Source organism: Bison bison, unplaced genomic scaffold (assembly GCF_000754665.1).
Source record: "Bison bison bison isolate TAMUID 2011002044 unplaced genomic scaffold, Bison_UMD1.0 scf7180017864227, whole genome shotgun sequence".
NCBI lineage: Eukaryota > Metazoa > Chordata > Mammalia > Artiodactyla > Bovidae > Bison > Bison bison.
In genome coordinates this window covers 1,967,709-1,987,806 of record NW_011494799.1, presented here as the reverse complement: position 1 = coordinate 1,987,806, position 20,098 = coordinate 1,967,709, and the positions used below count along the sequence as shown (strand labels likewise).

The following is a 20,098-nucleotide window of genomic DNA, read 5'->3' as shown; positions in this document are numbered from 1 at the left end:
GTCAGGTTTCTTAAATGTACCAGGCATCCAGCAGTGGTGTTATGTCCCGTGAGTCTCCAAGCGGGCAGCCCGCAAGGCCCAGCCTCGATGCATGGGCGACCTATCATCCACCGAGAAAGATGAGAAGTGGGTAGCAGGCTGGGGTGCCTGTGTTTTGCACGGTATCCAGAAACAGAGAAGCTGGAAGCGGATTCCCACCGCGCATCCTCTTTCTCCTGCCCCGGCTCCGCGTCCTCTTTCCTGGAGGAGCTGACCCCACTCGCTGCAGCCGGGCCCTGGTTAAGTGGCCTGTGGTTTCTTTTTTAACCCCTGAAATACCAAGTAGAATATTTAATCTCTAGATATTTGAGGATTTCCCAAATATCTTTGTTATTAATTTCTAATTTAATTTCTTTGTGATCGAAGAGCACACTTTGTGTTATTTCAGTGCTTTCACTTTACTGAGACTTTTATGGTCTAGCATATGGTCCATCCTAAAGAATATTTTATGCCACCTTGAAAAGAGTATATTGTGGTGTCATCAGATAAAGGATAACATAACTGTCACTGAGGTCAAAATGGTTGATAGTAATTCAGGTCTTTTATATCACTGGAAATTTCTCTCTCTTTTTTTGAGATTAGAGTATTAAAATATCATCATTGATTATGTTCTTTTCACTTCTATCAGATTTTCGTTCACGTGCTCTGGAGTCATGGCTTAATAGATGCATATACATTATATTTATTATATCTTCCAGAAATACCGAGTTCTTGCAGGATTTCTTTTTATAAAGTCCAAAATATTGTCTAATATTTATATATAGCTACTTCATTTCTCTCATGGTTTATTATTTCCATGGTATGTCTTTTGCTATTCTTTTATTTCTACTTGTTTGTGTCATTAAATATAAAACGTGTTTCTTATAGACAACATGTGGTTGAACATTGCCTTTTTAATCAATCTGACACTTGCTGATTATTTTTATTGGAGGAAACCTATGTGCAGGTCCCAAAGCAACAGTTAGAACTGGACATGGAACAACAGACTGGTTCCAAATAGGAAAAGGAGTACATCAAGGTTGTATATTGTCACCCTGCTTATTTAACTTGTATGCAGAGTACATCATGAGAAATGCTGGGCTGGAAGAAGCACAAGCTGGAATCAAGATTGCCAGGAGAAATATCAATAACCTCAGATACGCAGATGACATCACCCTTATGGCAGAAAGTGAAGAGGAACTAAAAAGCCTCTTGGTGAAAGTGAAAATGGGGAGTGAAAAAGTTGGCTTAAAGCTCAACATTCAGAAAACTAAGATCATGGCATCTGGTCCCATCACTTCATGGGAAATAGATGGGGAAACAGTGGAAACAGTGTCAGACTTTATTTTGGGGGTTCCAAAATCACTGCAGATGGTGACTGCAGCCATGAAATTAAAAGATGCTTATCCTTGGAAGAAAAGTTGTGACCAACCTAGATAGCATATTGAAAAGCAAAGACATTACTTTGCCAACAAATGTCTGTCTAGTCAAGGCTATGGTTTTTCCAGTGGTCATGTATGGATGTGAGAGTTGGACTGTGAAGAAAGCTGAGTGCCGAAGAATTGATGCTTTTGAGCTGTGGTGTTGGAGAAGACTCTTGAGAGTCCTTGGACTGCAAGGAGATCCAACCAGTCCATTCTAAAGGAGACCAGCCCTGGGTGTTCTTTGGAAGGAATGATGCTAAAGCTGAAACTCCAGTACTTTAGCCACCTCATGTGAAGAGTTGACTCACTGGAAAAGAGTCTGATGCTGAGAGGGATTGGGGGCAGGAGGAAAAGAGGACGACAGAGGATGAGACGCCTGGATGGCATCACCGACTCGATGGACGTGAGTTTGAGTGAACTCCGGGAGTTGGTAATGGACAGGGAGGCCTGGCAAGCTGCGATTCATGGGGTCGCAAAGAGTCGGACAGGACTGAGTGACTGAACTGAACTGAACTGAACTGAATCCACTTATATGTAATATAATTATTGATGTGATTGAATTTATATCTGTCATGTTACTATTTGGTTTAATATCTCCCATGTGTCTCTTTGTTACTCAGATTCTCCTTTTCTCCTTTGTTATTATTATATATTATACACATATAATTTTATACATATTTAATATAAATTATATCAATCTTGTTATAATAATATATGATGTTTTATATATATACTTTGTATTATATATGTATATTTGGTATTATACATAGTTTATACATATTTGGTATATATGTATGTGTGTATATATATATATTTACAAAAGCTAAGATCATTACAAAGGACAAACAGATAAAGAAACAAAAATTATAAATAACAGTATATCAAATAGCAATATGGCACTTATGTACCTATATCACCATTTTCATTTTCACTAGTGATTACATACATATGGTTAATTATTTTCTATGGATTACATAATATTATCACAAATTAGATGAATTCTTATAAGATATAGATTGTTACAGTATAGCTTCATTTCCTTCATCTTTATTTCTACTGTTAATGTCACATGTATTATTATTGCTATATCTTGTAAATTCAATTATACTGGGTTATAATGACTGCTTTATGTAATTGTGTGCCTTTGAAAGAAGGAAGTGAAAACAGAAGAAAATTATGTAATCTTGTATATTTATCCACATATTTATCATTTCAAATTCTCTTAAATTCTTTCTGTGGATTTTAATTAATATCTGATGTCATTACTTTTAGACTGAAGAAATTCCTTTTGCATTTCTTGTAAAATAAGTGTTTACCTGGCTTATTTTAGCTTATGAAGGTGAATCTTTTTTTTGCTAAAATAATTAAAAATAACAAATATATTTTAATTATACCACACATAGTTTGATATCATATATTTTTACTAAAAATAGTTTCTAACATTCCTCATGATTTTCTCCTTGACCTATGAACTATTTAGAAATGTGCTGTCTAATTTTCAGATAGGTGGGTTTTCCTAAATTTTTTTTATCGGTTTCAAATTTAATCCTTTTGTAATAATACTCCATATGATTTTGATCCTTTTATACTTAATGTGAATCGTCTTATACCCTAATATATGATCTGTTATAGTGACTGTACCATGTGTAAGGTGCACTTATTGGATACAATGATTGAAAATATTGATTAGAACAAGGTACTTGAAAGAGGTTTTAGGTCTTCTATTTTCTTACTGATTTCATCTAATTTTATTAATTCATGAGAAATAATGAGAAATAACAGTTATTAAAGTATGCTACAATAGTTTTGAATTTATCTGTATCCTTCTGTCATTTTTCATTTATTGTCATGTGAAGCTGTTTCCAAAGACGGAGAAGCTCTATACAGTCAGCAAAAACAAGACTGGGAGCTGACTGTGGCTCAGATCATGAACTCCTTATTGCCAAATTCAGACTTAAATTGAAGGAAGTAGGGAAAACCACCAGACCATTCAGCTATGACCTAAATCAAATCCCTTATGAGTATACAGTGGAAGTGAGATATATATATTTAAGGGACTAGATCTGATACACAGAGTGCCTGATGAACTATGGACGGAGGTTCGTGACATTGTATAGGACACAGGAATCAAAACCATCCCCAAGAAAAAGAAATGCAAAAAAGCAAAATGGCTGTCTGAGGACTTACAAATAACTGTGAAAAGAAGGGAAGTGAAAAGCAAAGGAGAAAAGGAAAGATATACTCATTTGAATAAAGAGTTCCAAAGAATAACAAGGAGAGATAAGAAAGCCTTCCTCGGCTATCAGTGCAAAGAAATAGAGGAAAACAATGGAATGGGAAAGACTAGAGATCTCTTCAATAAAATTAGAGATACCCAGGGAACATTTCATGCAAAGATGGGCTCGAGAAAGGACAGAAATGGTATGGACTTAACAGAAGCAGAAGATATTAAGAAGAGGTGGCAAGAATACACAGAAGAACTGTACAAAAAAGATCTTCATAACCAAGATAATCATGATGATATGATCCCTAACCTAGAGCCAGACATCCTGGAATGTGAAGTCAAGTGGGCCTTAGAAAGCATCACTACCAACAAAGCTAGTGGAAGTGATAGAATTCCAGTTGAGCTATTTTAAATCCTGGAAAATGATGCTGTGAAATGCTGCACTCAATATGCCAGCAAATTTGGAAAACTCAGCAGTGGCCACAGGACTGGAAAAGGTCAGTTTTCATTCCAATCCCAAAGAAAGGCAATGCCAGAGAATGCTCAAACTACCACACAACTACACTCATCTCACACGCTAGTAAAATGATGTTTTAAATTCTCCAAGCCAGGCTTCAGCAATACGTGAACCATGAACTTCCAGATGTTCAAGCTAGTTTTAGAAAAGGCAGAGGAACCAGAGATCAAATTGCCAACATATGCTGGATCATTGAAAAAGCAAGAGAGTTCCAGAAAAACATCTATTTCTGCTTTATTGACTATGCCAAAGCCTCTGACTGTGTGGATCACAATAAACTGGGGACAATTCTGAAAGAGATAGAAATACCAGACCACCTGACCTGCCTCTTGGGAAATTTGTATGCAGGTCAGGAAGCAACAGTTAGAACTGGACATAGAACAACAGAGTGGTTCCAAATAGTAAAAGGAGTTCGTCAAGGCTGTATATTGTCACCCTGCTTATTTAACTTCTATGCAGAGTACATGATGAGAAACGCTGGGCTGGAAGAAGCACAAGCTGGAATCAAGATTGCCAGGAGGAATATCAATAACCTTAGATATGCAGATGACACCACCCTTATGGCAGAAAGTGAAGAGGAACTAAAGAGCCTCTTGATGAAAGTGAAGGAGGAGAGTGAAAATGTTGGCTTAAAGCTCAACATTCAGAAAACGAAGATCACGGCATCCGGACCCATCACTTCATGGGAAATAGATGGGGAAACAGTGGAAACAGTGTCAGACTTTATTTTGGGGGGCTCCAAAATCACTGCAGATGGCGATTGCAGCCATGAAATTAAAAGACACTTACTCCTTGGAAGGAAAGTTATGACCAACCTAGACAGTATATTGAAAAGCAGAGACATTACTTTGCCAACAAAGGTCCATCTAGTCAAGGCTATGGTTTTTTCAGTGTTCATGTATGGATTTGAGAGTTGGACTATAAAGAAAGCTGAGCACCGAAGAATTGATGCTTTTGAACTGTGGTGTTGGAGAAGACTCTTGAGAGTCCTTGGACTGCAAGGAGATCCAACCAGTCCATCCTAAAGGAGATCAGTCCTGGATGTTCATTGGAAAGACTGATATTGAAGCTGAAACTCCAATACTTTGGCCACCTGGTGTGAAGAGCTGACTCATTTGAAAAGACCCTGATGCTGGGAAAGATTGAGGGCAGGAGGAGAAGGGGACGATAGAGGATAATATGGTTGGATGGCATCACCGACTCAGTGAACATGGGTTTGGGTGGACTCCAGGAGTTGGTGATGGACAGGGAGGCCTGGCGTGCTGTGGTTCATGGGGTCGCAAAGAGTCGTACATGACTGAGTGACTGAACTGAACTGAACTGAAGCTGTATCACTGAACACATGTATATTAATAATTTTTATGTCTTTCTTCTGAATTATCCCATTTGTCATATTGAATTTTTTTACTGAAATATTTCTTTTTATATCTGGTAGTACTCTTTAATTTTATTTTATAAATAGTAAGGCTTACTGTTTTCTCGGCAATTTTTTGCACTTATTTACTTTCAATATGTTATTTTTATGTTTAAAATATGTTTCTTCAAAAGGCCTATATGTAGAAAACTATAAAACACTGATGAAAGAAATCAAATAATACAAATAAATGGGGAAATATATAATGTTCATGGGTTGGAAGAATCAATATAGTGAAAATGAGTATACTACCCAAAGCATCTATAGATTCAGTGCAATCTCTAACAAGCTACCAATGGCATTTGTCACAGAACTAGAATAAATATTTTCACAATTTGTATGGAAACACAAAAAACCTCGAATAGCCAATGCAATCTTGAGAAAGAAGAATGGAACTGGAGGAATTCAACCTGCCTGTGTTTAGACTATACTGCAAAGCTACAGTCATCAAGACAGTATGATACTAGCACAAAGACAAAAATATGGATCAGTGGATCAAAATAGAAAGCCCAAAGATAAAACCATGCACCTATGGACACCTTTGCTTTGATAAAGAAGGCAAAAATACATGGAGAAAAGACAATCTTTCAACAAGTGATGCTGGAAAACTGGTCAACCACCTGTAAAAGAATAAAACTAGAACACTTTATAACACCATACACAAAAACAAAATGGATTTAAAAGACCTAAATATAAGACCAGAAACTATAAAACTCCCAGAGGAAAACATAGGCAGAACATTCTCTGACATAAATCACAGTAGGATCTTCTATTGGAGAAGGCAATGGCACCCCCACTCCAGTACTCTCTTCTGGAAAATCCCATGGACGGAGGAGCCTGGTAGGCTCCAGCCCATGGTGTTGCTAAGAGTCGGGAATGACTAAATGACTTCACTTTGACTTTTCACTTTCATGCATTGGAGAAGGAAATGGCAACCGGCTCCAGTGTTCTTGCCTGGAGAATCCCAGGGACGGGGGAGCCTGATGGGCTGCCGTCTATGGGGTCGCACAGAGCTGGACACAACTGAAGTGACTTAGTAGCAGCAGCAGCAGCAGGATCTTCTATGACCCACCTTCCAGAGCAATGGAAATAAGAGTGAAAATAGACAAATGGGACCTAATTATACTTAAAAGCTTTTGCACAATGAAGGAAACTATAAGCAAGGTGAAAAGACAGCCTTCAGAATGGGAGAAAACCCTCAGCGACCCCATGGATTGCAGCCTACCAGGCTCCTCCATCCATGGGATTTTCCAGGCAAGAGTACTGGAGTGGGGTGCCATTGCCTTCTCTGAATAGTAAACAAAGCAACTGACAAAGAATTAATCTCAAAAATATACAAGCAGTGCATGTAGCTCAATACCAGAAAAATAAATGACCCAATCAAAAAATAGGCCAAAGAACTAAACAGACATTTCTCCAAATAAGACATAGAGAGGGCTAACAAACATGAAAAGATGCTCAACACCACTCATTATCAGAGAAATGCACATCAAAACCACAGTGAGGTACCATCTCATGCTGGTCAGAATTGCTCTCAAAAAGTCTACAAACAATAAATGCTAGAGAGGGTGTGGAGAAAAGGGAACCCTCTTACACTGTTGGTGGGAATGCAAACTAGTACAGCCACTATGGAGAACAGTGTGGAGATATCTTAAAAAACTGGAAATAGAACTTCCATACGACCCAGCAATCTCACTGCTGGGCATACACACTGATCAAACCAGAATTGAAAGAGACAAGTGTACCCCAGTCGTAGCACTGTTCACAATAGCTAGGACATGGAAGTAACCTAGATGTCCATCAGAAGACAAATGGATAAGAAAGCTGTGGTACATGTACACAATGGAATATTACTCAGTTATTAAAAAGAACACATTTGAATCAGTTCTAATGAGGTGGGCAAAACTGGAGCCTATTATACAGAGTGAAGTAAGCCAGGAAGAAAAACATCAGTACAGTATGCTGCTACTGCTAAGTCGCTTCAGTCGTGTCTGACTCTGTGCGACCCCATAGATAGCCTCCCACCAGACTCCTCCATCCCTGGGATTCTCCAGGCAAGAACACTGGAGTGGGTTGCCATTTCCTTCTCCAATGCATGAAAGTGAAAAGTGAAAGTGAAGTCGCTCAGTGTGTTCACTCTTTGCAACCCCATGGACTGCAGCCTACCAGGCTCCTCCATCCATGGAATTTTCCAGGCAAGAGTACTGGAGTGGGGTGCCATCGCCTTCTCCGTCAAAACAGTATATTAATGCATATATGTATGGAATTTAGAAAGATGGTAACAATGACCCTATATGTGAGACAGCAAAAGAAACACAGATATAAAGAACAGACCTTTGGACTCTGTGGGAGAAGGTGAGGGTGGGATGATTTGAGAGAATAGCATTGAAACGTGTATATTACCATATGTGAAATAGATCGCCAGTCCAAGTTTGATGCATGAAACAGGGTACTCAAAGCCAGTGCAGTGGGACAACCCAGAGGGATGGGGTGGTGAGGGAGGTGGGAGGGGGTTCAGGATAGGGGACACATATGCACCCGTGTCTGATTCATGTCAATGTATGTCAAAAACCACCACAATATTGTAAAGTAATTAGCCTCCAATTATAATAAATAAATTAATTTAAAAAATAAAAATAAAATAAAATATATTTCTTGTAGGCAGCACATAGAGGATTCTTGCTTTTTAAGCTACTCTGGCAATTTTTTATGCTTTTTTTTTTAATTGAGGTATTTAAACTATTAACACTTAATATAATCATTGATTGCATTGGATTTATATCCATAATTTTACTACTTTCTTTTTATTTCACCTGTTTATTTTATTTATTGAATGTTTGTCAATATCTGTTTGCATTATTTTAGTGATTTCTCTAGAGATTTCAGTATACATACTTAATCTTTTACCTTTAATATTTTATCACTTTATATAAAATGAAAATCTTTGCAACTATATTAGGTCTTTTCTCCACCACAATCATCTTCATCTCTTAATTGTCTCAATTGTCATACTCTTTACTTCTATATACCTCAATAATTTCAAAAATGTTTTAATTTTTGCTTTAATTTAATTTTTGTTTTAGTCAGTAAAGGTAATTTTTACATTTATCCTGCTATTTGATATTTCTCTTGCTTTTCCTTAATTCCTAAAAATTCTAATCTCTGTATCATTTTCTTTTCACCTTGAAGAAATTCCTCTAGAATTTCATAAATTTTCTTTTAGTTTATTATTTTGTTTATTTTTAAATTTATTTATTTAACTTTTATTTCTGCAGAATATTTTTATTGGAGATAGAATTCTGAGTTTCTATTTCTTTCTTTCAGTGCTTTAAGGATATTAAAGAGAAATTTATTCAAATTTTTCTTCCACTATATGTCATGCCATTTTCTAAACATTTTTCTTTATCTTTAGTTGTGAACTGTTTATAATATATCTACACATGATCTTCTTTGGTTTTATCTAGGTTGAAATTTGCCAATCTTCAACCTATAAATATATTTTTCAAGAATTTAAGTTTCCTACTGTTATTGCTTTAAATACTATTTCAACCCAATTTCCTTGCCCCCTTCTTTTGAACTTCAATTACACATTCAAAGAAACCAAAACTCTGTTCTTCTTTTTAAATCTTTTCTCTCTCTAGCCTTAGGATAATTTATATTGATATACCCTCAGGTTTGTTTACTCTTTCTTCTTTTGTCATTATTTTATTATTGGATCCAATTAGCATTTTTAAAAATTTTCTTATATTCTGTTTTCCACCTCTAAAATTCACATTTAGTTCTTTGTATAATTCTTATTTCTGTTGACAATTTCTCATTTTTATTACTCATTTCAAAATATTTTTCTTTACATAAATATTAATAAAATTTAAAGTATGTTTTGAAGCATGTGTCTGATTTTTCCAGCATTTGGACTAACCTCAAGCTTGGCATATGTTTATTTTTACCTTTACAATTTTGTGACATTTTATTATCTGTCACATTTTATTATTTGTTACTGTTGAAATTTGTTTAGTTTTTGAATCAATTAATTTTGGATTACACCCTGAATGTTGTGGATGTTAAGTTGTTGGGCACTGTTCTTTTTAAAGTGCTCTGAAAAATATTATTTTCCTTTCAGCAAGCAATCAGTCTAATTAGGTTGTGTCTTCTCTTCTGTGGGAAGAGGCTCAATTATTAGGTTAAATTCTCAAAGTGTTTGCTATGAGGGTTTGAATCTGCCTTATGCTGAACAGCTCAGAATTTAGACAGATACTTGTGCAGAGTTCAGTTGAGTTCTGCAAGCATTCACCATCTTTGGTTTGTATTTATTCCATATGCATGCTCTTCAAAGACTGCACTAAAAGATTTGTGTGTGTCATTTTATTCTCTCATTCATCTAAGCCTTAGTTAAGCTATGTTGGTCTCTCCCACAAAGACGTAGCTCAAGGTATGGACTAACACTTGCATGTTCCTATACAGAGAATTAGAAGCGCCTCTTCTCTTCCTTTGAGCATCCATCTCTCGATAACATCTCACCATAAGAGTCCTGTTTTCTTTGTTCCTTTAGCCAGAAACACAGAATTTTACTCAAAATTTTAGCTGAAGACTGCACTACTCCTGCCATACTGAGAGAAAATGTATGATAGGATGTCAGGAAGCATTTAACAGGAGGCTTCCTGCGTGCTGTTTTGGATCTGTCAGGAATTCTCTGTTCCTTATTAATTCCTGAATATTCAGGAATTAAGAGGAGAGGCAAGCCTCTCTGGGGACTGAGGAATCCAGGCATTTCCTTCATTAGTTTTTCTATACGGTGATAAGTACCCTCTTCCTTTTTATGAACCATATGGTAAAAGTGATTATTTACAACTCTCTCTCTCTTTAATATGGATCACCCATGTTTTGTAAGTCTGGAATTTTAATCTTTATCTTTGCTGAGAATAACTACCGTATATATACCCACACCATGTTGATTAAAACACCTTTGCTGCATCAGAGCTTTGGTCCCCGTGTCTTGCTTTCTCTCTCTCTCTCTCTCTCTCTCTCTCTCTCAGGCTTTCTTTGGAGCACAGAGGTCCTCAGTGTTCACTTTCCTGCCTGGGCTTCTAAGACCCTCTCCAGAAGGCGCTCTGTGCTTTCACCCCATCAAGAGGGCACTTGAGGGCTTCATGAACAGGGCAAGCCCTGTGCAGGGGCTTTATTGGCTTTCTGCATAAACCAAGGAATATCAGCCTCTTTCTCTCTCCTTTACTTTCTTATCGGTCGACTCTGGACCACCAGGTTCCAGTCCATTAATGGACCCCAACAAGTGGTACCCAGAACAGGAGCTTGGTATACGTAGGCAAATTCTGATAGAGTGCCCTCAGGGCCTATTGAGGCCGGTAAGTACTAAGACATGGATAAAATGGCTGGAAAGCCCCATCACTTTGCTACTTTACTTCATCACTTATTTAAAGTTCTGGGATCTAATGAAATGTATGCTGATTTTTTAGCTAGATTAGAAACTGCTATTTCCCATACTGTAATTGGAGAAGAAGCCAAAAGGCAACTAGAGAAATTACTTGCTTATGAAAATGCAAATCAGGAATGTCAAAAAGCTATAGCTCCAATTCGTGAGACAGGGACTATTACTGATTATTTGAAGGCTTGTCACAATCTAGGATTAGAAACTCAGAAGATACAAATGCTAGCTAAAACAATGGTTGCTGCCTTTAGAAAGGGAAATGAAGGATGCTTTACATGTGGAAATAAACTCAACATTCAGAAAACGAAGATCATGGCATCTGGTCCCATTACTTCATGGGAAATAGATGGGGAAACAGTGGAAACAGTGTCAGACTTTATTTTTCTGGGCTCCGAAATCACTGCAGAGGGTGATTGCAGCCATGAAATTAAAAGACGCTTACTTCTTGGAAGGAAAGTTATGACCAACCTAGATAGCATATTCAAAAGCAGAGACATCACTTTGCCAACAAAGATCCGTTTAGTCAAGGCTATGGTTTTTCCTGTGGTCATGAATGGATGTGAGAGTTGGACTGTGAAGAAAGCTGAGCGCCGAAGAATTGATGCTTTTGAACTGTGGTGTTGGAGAAGACTCTTGAGAGTCCCTTGGACTGCAAGGAGATCCAACCAGTCCACTCTAAAGGAGACCAGCCCTGGGTGTTCTTTGGAAGGAATGATGCTAAAGCTGAAACTCCAGTACTTTGGCCACCTCATGCAAAGAGTTGACTCATTGGAAAAGACTCTGATGCTGGGAGGGATTGGGGGCAGGAGGGAAAGGGGATGACAGAGGATGAGATGGCTGGATGGCATCACCGACTTGATGGACATGAGTTTGAGTGAACTCCAGGAGTTGGTGATGGACAGGGAGGCCTTGCATGCTGTGATTCAAGGGGTCGCAAAGAGTCGGACACGACTGAGTGACTGAACTGAACTGAACATCTTTGACCCATCGCACAAGGTAACTCATCGCCCTGAACTTCCTCTATTTTCCTTCCTACACATCTGTATAGACACAAATTCCTCTTTTATCTGGGCCACACCTCTTCATGGCAAGGCTACACAACATGTTATACCCTGTCTATATTTCTAGAGACTTTAAACAATTTTTACAATCTTTTTCTATTAAATATATTACAGGTATTCTTTATAATCCACAGACACAAGACTTACACAAATGAACACATCAGACACTAAAGTTGCAAATAAATAAATTTTTAAAAGGGAGTATACACAGGTACACTACTGTCTTCCTTATCTAAAGCAGACTTCACTAGATTCCAACATAAGATACTTTCTAAACCTATATCTATTGCTAATACAGTTTTATTTGTTTTAATTTTTTTAACCTCTTTGGAAGATTAAACCCAAGGGGGCCCCCAGCATTCAAAATGGAGATGAAACAAGAACCCCAGGAAGAAGAAATCCCAATACGGGCTATGTCCACTCTAAAGATCTCCAGAAAGCACCGCCCTCAGAGGCATCACCCCTATGATCTCCCCTGGGGACAAATAAAAACCCTTACTAATCAAGCTGAAAATTTGGTCTCTCAACAGGGATTGCCTCGGAGTCCTGAATACGTTCTCCTGGCAATGCTCAGTCTTTTGGCCTGTACCTCCCCCTCCCACCCCCCCAGCTCTCCCCACCCGCCCCCCCCGACCACCCCCCAGCTCAAGCTCGACTAATACCCAACCCCACTCTATTACAGGTGGTCAAATGGACAGAGAGAGGACCAATCCTTTCAACTAATGACTCTATACGTATGCCCCCTCCCTAGAATGTGAAGGAGCCATCACAACCTGGGGAGGAAGGAACACTAATTAACATTTCTTTAGGATATGAAGTCCTTCCCTGTGCATGGGCCCAGCAGTACTGCACATAAACGTCAGCCGACAAACTTGAGTTTTCGTCCTGCCTCCAAACGAAGACCTTCGGAAGTTGCTTGGGTTATTTACTGTGAACCATGTTTACACCACTGAAACTTTAGGGAAAGAGTTAGGGAAAGAACAAAAAACATTATGTAAAAGGTTACTAATGAAATATTACCACGACAAAGGACTTCTTGGCTGGCTTGACTATGGAATGGCACCCCCTCCTCCTCTTCTAATCGTCCTCAATAAACAAATAAACATCAAAAGAACCTGGATGCCTCTCCCGGTTTGTAATCACACCAATTCTTCCCAGGTTAGCACCTCCAGTCACCATGCACAGGTTACCAGTGTCAAATTTGATGAAATCAGTAATCTTGCCAGTCTCCAAGTCAATCTGAATGGTATCATTCACCTTGATGAGGGGATCAGGGTAACGGATGGTACGAGCATCATGGGTTACCAGATGAGGGATTCCTTTTGTTCCCACAAATATCTTTCTTACTTTGCACAATTTATACTTGGCCTCCTCAGGTGTAATACGATGAACAGCAAAGCGACCCTTGGTGTCATAGATCAAACGAAAGTTCTCTCCAGTCTTATCAATGCTGATGACATCCATAAAACCAGCAGGGTAGGTTATATCTGTGCGGACTTTGCCATCGATCTTAATGAAATGCTGCATGCAAATCTTCTTTACTTCATCTCCAGTTAGGGCATACTTAAGTCTATTCCTTAGGAAAATGATTAGGGGGAGACACTCCCTTAGCTTGTGGGGGCCGGTAGATGGACAAGGGGCAAACACACCGGTCAGTTTATCCAGCATCCAATGTTTTGGAGCTGCTACGCGTTTCAGGTGCTTCGTGGGACCCCGAGCCATGGCTGCGCTAGGCACGAAAAGGCTGCGCTAGGCCTGAACAATGGGACATTTGGAAAACTTGCTGCAAACAGAAAAAAATTTGGAACTTGGACCGGACATTTCACAGAGACCTATCGTGGTCATAGTAACTATTTCTTTCACTATAATCAGTCATATTTTATACAGGACTGTGTTCCACTCCCTTTTGTTATAGCCATAGGAAATTTGCAATTTAATAAGACTTTATGTTCTGTAATTTGTATTAATTGCAAACTATATACTTGTCTTAACTCCTCTATCTCTTTAAGCTACTCAATTTTGTGTTACTCTTGTTCAATTCAATCATAGTGCCTACAACTGGGAACAAATCAAATTTCATTTACAGAATATATATGATAATGCCTCTCTGAATGTACATTTACTGCAAAAGGAAATGTTTAAAACTTTTTCTAAAAATCTGCCCTCTTCCCCTAATTTGGAAACTTTAGCTGAACAAATTATCCGGGCTAGACCCACCAGGATGGTTTCAAAGTATTACCCACAGTATCGGGTCTGGAACTGTAACTTTGGTGATTGTCTTGATAATTATATTTGTTGTTTACCGTAGCCTTTCTATAAGGTTGGTTAATACTAACCAAACTCATTTGGTCAGGACCTTTTTTTTTACAAATATAATAAAATAGGGGGAATCGTCAGGAAGCATTTAACAGGAGGCTTCCTGCGTGCTGTTTTGGATCTGTCAGGAATTCTCTGTTCCTTATTAATTCCTGAATATTCAGGAATTAAGAGGAGAGGCAAGCCTCTCCCGAGGGCTGAGGAATCCAGGCATTTCCTTCATTAGTTTTTCTATACGGTGATAAGTACCCTCTTCCTTTTTATGAACCATATGGTAAAAGTGATTATTTACAACTCTCTCTCTCTTTAATATGGATCGCCTATATTTTCTAAGTCTGGAATTTTAATCTTTATCTTTGCTGAGAATAACTACAGTATATATGTCCACACCATATTGATTAAAACACCTTTGCTCCATCAGAGCTTTGGTCCCCGTCTCTTGCTTTCTTTCTCTCTCTCTCAGGCTATTTCTTTGGAGCGCAGAAGTCCTCTGTGTTCATTTTCCTGCCTGGGCTTCTAAGACCCTCTCGAGAAGGTGCTCTGCACCTTCACCCCATTGAGAGGGCGCCTGAGGCCTTCGTGAACAGAGCAAGCCCCATGCAGGGGCTTTATTGGCTTTCTTTGTAAACCAAGGAATATCAGTCTCTTTCTCTCTCCTTCACTTTCTTATCGGTCAACTCTGGACCACCAGAGTGGCCCATTAAAGGACCTATTGTTGGGGTCCATTAAAGGTCCATTAAAGGAACCTAACAATAGGATAGGGGGGGAAAAAATCTCAGGATACAGCTCTGTAGAGTTACTTCAAGATTTGGCTCTACTCCACCTGCTTTGTTTAGAACTCTCAAACAATCAGTTTTGTATTTTGTCCAAAGATTTCAATTGTAATTAGTTGAAGAAATAGGCTAGAGTGGATCTTCACTATCATGCTGATACCTTCCTATCTCCTATTGTGTGGAATGTTTTTATATAAGAAAAGGTAGTTGGTTACTATGTGAAACATGCATGTGACAACAGAGCTGTTGTTGAATGTTTTAATCTGGATGAAAGCTGAAGGTGGTGATGGGATAAAAAACCAAAGTGGATTAAGACTAAGCATTGACAGGACAATAGGAATGATTGGTTATGAAGGATAGGAGAGGGAAGAGACCCCAGATGAAGCCCTAGTTCTGATTTAGTTTGATAGACATTGGCAGTTCCCTTCATTAAAACGGAGAGAAGAGAAAGAATGTAGGGAATGGGTACAACATGGGAATTTCATCATGGACATGTTAAGTTTGGGGTGTCCATGGGCTATTATGAGGTTTAGTAAGAAGTTAATAGAATTACTAGCATAAAACAGGTATTTGTTGCTGCTCAGTTGTGTCTGACTCTTTGCACCCCCATGGACTGAAGCACACCAGGTTTCCCTGTCCTTCACCATCTCCCAGAGTTTGCTCAAACTCATGTCCATTGAGTCAGTGATGCCATCCAACCTCAGTTATCCCTTTCTCCTTCTACCTTCAATCTTTCTCAGCATCAGGGTCTTCTCCAATGAGTCAGCTCTTCATGTTAGGTGGCCAAAGTATTGGAGTTTCAGTTTCAACATCAGTCCTTCCAATGACTATTCAGGACTGATTTCCTGAATTTCCTGATTTCCTGATCAAACCAGGATGGACTGGTTGGATCTCCTTGCAGTCCAAGGGACTCTCAAGAGTCTTCTCCAACACCATATTTCAAAAGCATCAACTCTTCAGTGTTCTGCCTTCTTTATAGTCCAACTCTCACATCCATACATGACTACTGGAAAAACCATGGCTTTGACTACATGGGCCTCTGTCAGCAAAGTAATGTCTCTGTTTTTTAATGTACTGTCCAGGTTTGTCATAGCCTTTCTTCCAAGGAACAAGTATCTTTTAATTTCATGGCTCTACAGTCACCATTGGCAGTGATTCTGGAGCCCCCCCCAAAAAAGTCTATCACTGTTTCAAACCAGTTTCTCCATCTATTTGCCATGAAGTCATGGGACCAGGTGCCATGATCTTCATTTTTTAAATGTTGAATTTTAAGCCAGTTTTTTCACTCTCTTCTTCACTTTCATCAAGAGACTCTTCAGTTCCTCTTCACTTTCTACCATAAGGGTGATATCATCTGCATATCTGAGGTTATTGATATTTCTCCCAGCAATCTTGATTCTGGCTTGTGCTTCATTCAGCCTGGTATCTTGCATCTGTATTCTGCATAAAATTTAATTAAGCAAGGTGACAATATACAACCTTGACATACTCCTATCCCAGTTTTGAACCAGTCTGATGTTCCATGCCTGATTCTAACTGTTGCTTCTTGACCTGCATACAGATTTCTCAGGAGACAGGTAAGGTGGTCTGATAATCCCATCTCTTGAAGAATTTCCCACAGTTTGTTGTGATCCACACAAAGTTTTTAGTGTAATCAATGAAGCAGAAGTTCTTCTGAAATTCTCTTGCTTTTTCTATGATCCAACAGATGTTGACAATTTAATCCCTGGTTCCTCTGCCTTTTCTAAATCCAGCTTGTACATCTGGAAGTCTATATATGATGAACAAATTAAATTAAAATTTAACTTTAGCAGAAAGGTCCTATGGGATTATCTTGTATTCTAAAGAATAGGCCATTATTGTTATGTTTCCTTTTTCTTCTACTTCACCTAGCAATGAAATACTTGATTAACTACTGGAGGTATTGACATTTCACTTCCCACCAGCACTAAAAAAATATCATTGTTTAGTATTTAAACATTACAAATGCAATCTACAGACAACTGAAAGCAGGAGTATCTTTGTTCCACTCTGGTAGCTTCTTGTTTTCAACGTTGAGACTTTAGAGATTTCATGGATGACATGGTATAGTAGTAATATGTATATATAGTTGTATACTCAATACTAAGATGATGCCTTTTGATTGACTCAGTTGTTACATTTACAATGGCCTGATAAAAGGATCTAGCAATTACAGCTGCATCTGCACACCATAGAAAGTAAGGTAGCATCTAATAATTGTCAATAGTATAAAGAGACAAAAACCAAATGGTAAGTGGAGGGGAAGAAAGAAAGGAAAAATATTTATTGAGTATTCTGAAGTGGCAACCCATTCATATCTGTTGTTTTATTCAAGTTTCATGTAATCCCTTGAAATGGATATTATTAGATCTTATTTGAAAGTCAAGCAATTGAGCCTAAGAAAGTGGACCAACTTGCCCAAGATCACGTAGTTGTGTAGCTTATGCTACAGGACCTTCAAAGGAGACATTTAAAAATATTTGAAGATATTTTTGTCCTGTCTGTTAGCCTGAAAATATGAACATCTGTATAAATGATTTGGAAATTTTCATCTAGCGTTTCATCTGTGCTTTTATAAAAACCTAAGGACAAGTTAGGACCTGAAGATTACAAAGTACTGAAGCAATGCCTCTGACCACTGTTTATGATTAGTCATCCTCCTTCCTCTTTTGGCTAGAGCAAAAGTTTTCTCACATTCAGTTTTAGCCAAACATATCAAGGACTACTTTGTTTTTTTTTGTTTTAGATTTTGCTCCTACTAGAACCATCAAGCCAGACAACAGCATTTAAAGCCTAAAATCAAGGCTCAATATTCTCTGCTGCTTTGATACCTAGGGAAACTGAAAAGTGAAGTTGCTCAGTTGTGTCCGACTCTTTGCGACCTCATGGACTGAAGGCCACCAGGTTCCTCCATCCATAGGATTTTCCAGCCAAGAGTCCTGGAGTGGGTAGCCTTTCCCTTCTCCAGGGGATCTTCCCAACTCAGGGATGGAACCTGGGTCTCCTGCATTGCAGGCAGATGCTTTACCATCTGAGCCACTAGGGAAGCACCAGGGACCTAACTGCAGGTTTTCCTCCCCACAGTGCTCTCATGGATGAATCCCCTTAGCCAAACAACCCTCTAAGAGGACCAGAAACAGTTCCTGCCCATCTCTGACTAGCAGATTTTACTTTCCTGCCCATTTGTGGCATTATTCAAACAAGCCAACCACATCCTTCCATGGACACCATGGGTCACCCCATCCTCTTGATGCTACAAAGACTGACTCCCACAGACTTACTTTTTCACTCTGTCCCTGAATGCAGCTTCCATGTGGCCCTGTGGGACAGGCACCATCTTTCTCCCTCAATCTGAGAGTGCACGTGATTTATAAATTGCTGTCTATCTCCTCTGTCCAGTGTCAGGTAACTTTTTTTGGCCATTCTAAAAAGCCTAGAGTAGAAATCCCTCCCTCATGAAATGAGATGACTAGGAGATAATCTGAAACAACAATGGCATTCAATAAAGTAATGAGTTTTACTTGTTATTCCATTGACTCAGATCCAGAGTTTCAAAGAAGTCCTGACTGTGCTGACACCAAAAGTGGTCTCATTTCATTGATATCCTGAATAAGAAATCAGAGGAAGAGGAATATAAAACTTCAAGAAATCTTACCTTGTTTTATTGTATCTGCATTATGACTGGAAAAGGTGAAATATAAGCCTGGAATTTGGAGTGTTACTTTGTGGCATAATATAACACAGCGGCTAATCGTGCAGACTCAGTAACCAGATTCATTGGGTTCAAGTCCTGGCTCCCATATATACAGTCTCTGTGACACTGGCCAGTTAATTAACCTTTAGAGACTTATTTTCTTCATCTGTATAGTAAGAAAATAATTACACCTATTGGTACTTTACCAATTGGGCTTTACATATATTGGGCTTCCTTGGTAGCTCAGCTGATAAAGAATCTACCTGCAATGCAGGAGACCTGGTTTCCTTTCCTGAGTTGGGAAGATCCCCTGGAGAAGGGAAAGGTTACCACTCCAGTATTCTGGCCTGGAGAATTCCATGGACTGTATAGTCCATGGGGTTGCAAAGAGTCAGAGACGACAGAGTGACTTTCACTTTCAATTTCTTTCATTGGTATTTTACAACTGTCAATGTTATGAAAGATCACATGTTTTTAGTAAATTAAGGACTTATTCCAGTTCCTGTTTTGTAGTAGGTGTTCTTTCTTTAGTAATGTTCATGTCATATTTGTAATAATATTAGAATTAAAATCATTGAATGCTCATGTTGAATCATATGAAATGAACACTTTTTAGGTGAAAATCAGGTAAAATACAAGTAATCCCTTCAAGCTAATTTCATTGTCTTATTTTTATTGAAGTATAGTTGATTTACAGTGTTGTATTAATTTCTGCTATGCAGCAAAGTGATTCAGTTATACATTTGTATACACTTTTAATGTTTTTCATTATTGTTTATAACAAGATATTGAATCTAGTTCCCTGTGCTGTACAGTAGAACCTTGCTGTTTATCCGTTCTGCATATAACAGCTTCCATCTGCTAACCCCAGCCTCCCACCCCATCCTTCTCCCAGTTCTTCCCCATTCATTCATTTTCATGCTCTTATGCTCACAACTGAGAAAAGAAATCCTAAAACCCCAGGGTATTACTAGTTTTTGACTCTAGAGAAATATAGTATAAATATAAAATGTTGCCTCCTATTCACTGATATTCCACCCTATGTGATTGCATCAATATTTAGCCATGCCCATTGGCAGAGAGACAAAAATTCCATATTACTTAGAAAGGTAGATCATTAATGAATAAGGGAATCCTTTCTATTTTCATAAGAATGAAGTTTCATGGCTACCTTAGTTGTATTGTTGTAGTCT

At 38.5% G+C, this 20,098-nt stretch overlaps 1 protein-coding gene across 1 annotated transcript; it reads right to left on the bottom strand.

The window, feature by feature from the left end:
* Window positions 1-13,178: 13,178 nt before the first annotated feature.
* Window positions 13,179-13,838, bottom strand: LOC104992891 (40S ribosomal protein S4-like). The gene has a single exon (XM_010845891.1). It carries the CDS (start codon window positions 13,821-13,823, stop codon window positions 13,179-13,181), a length of 645 nt encoding a protein of 214 aa, XP_010844193.1. The 5' UTR covers window positions 13,824-13,838.
* Window positions 13,839-20,098: the final 6,260 nt, after the last annotated feature.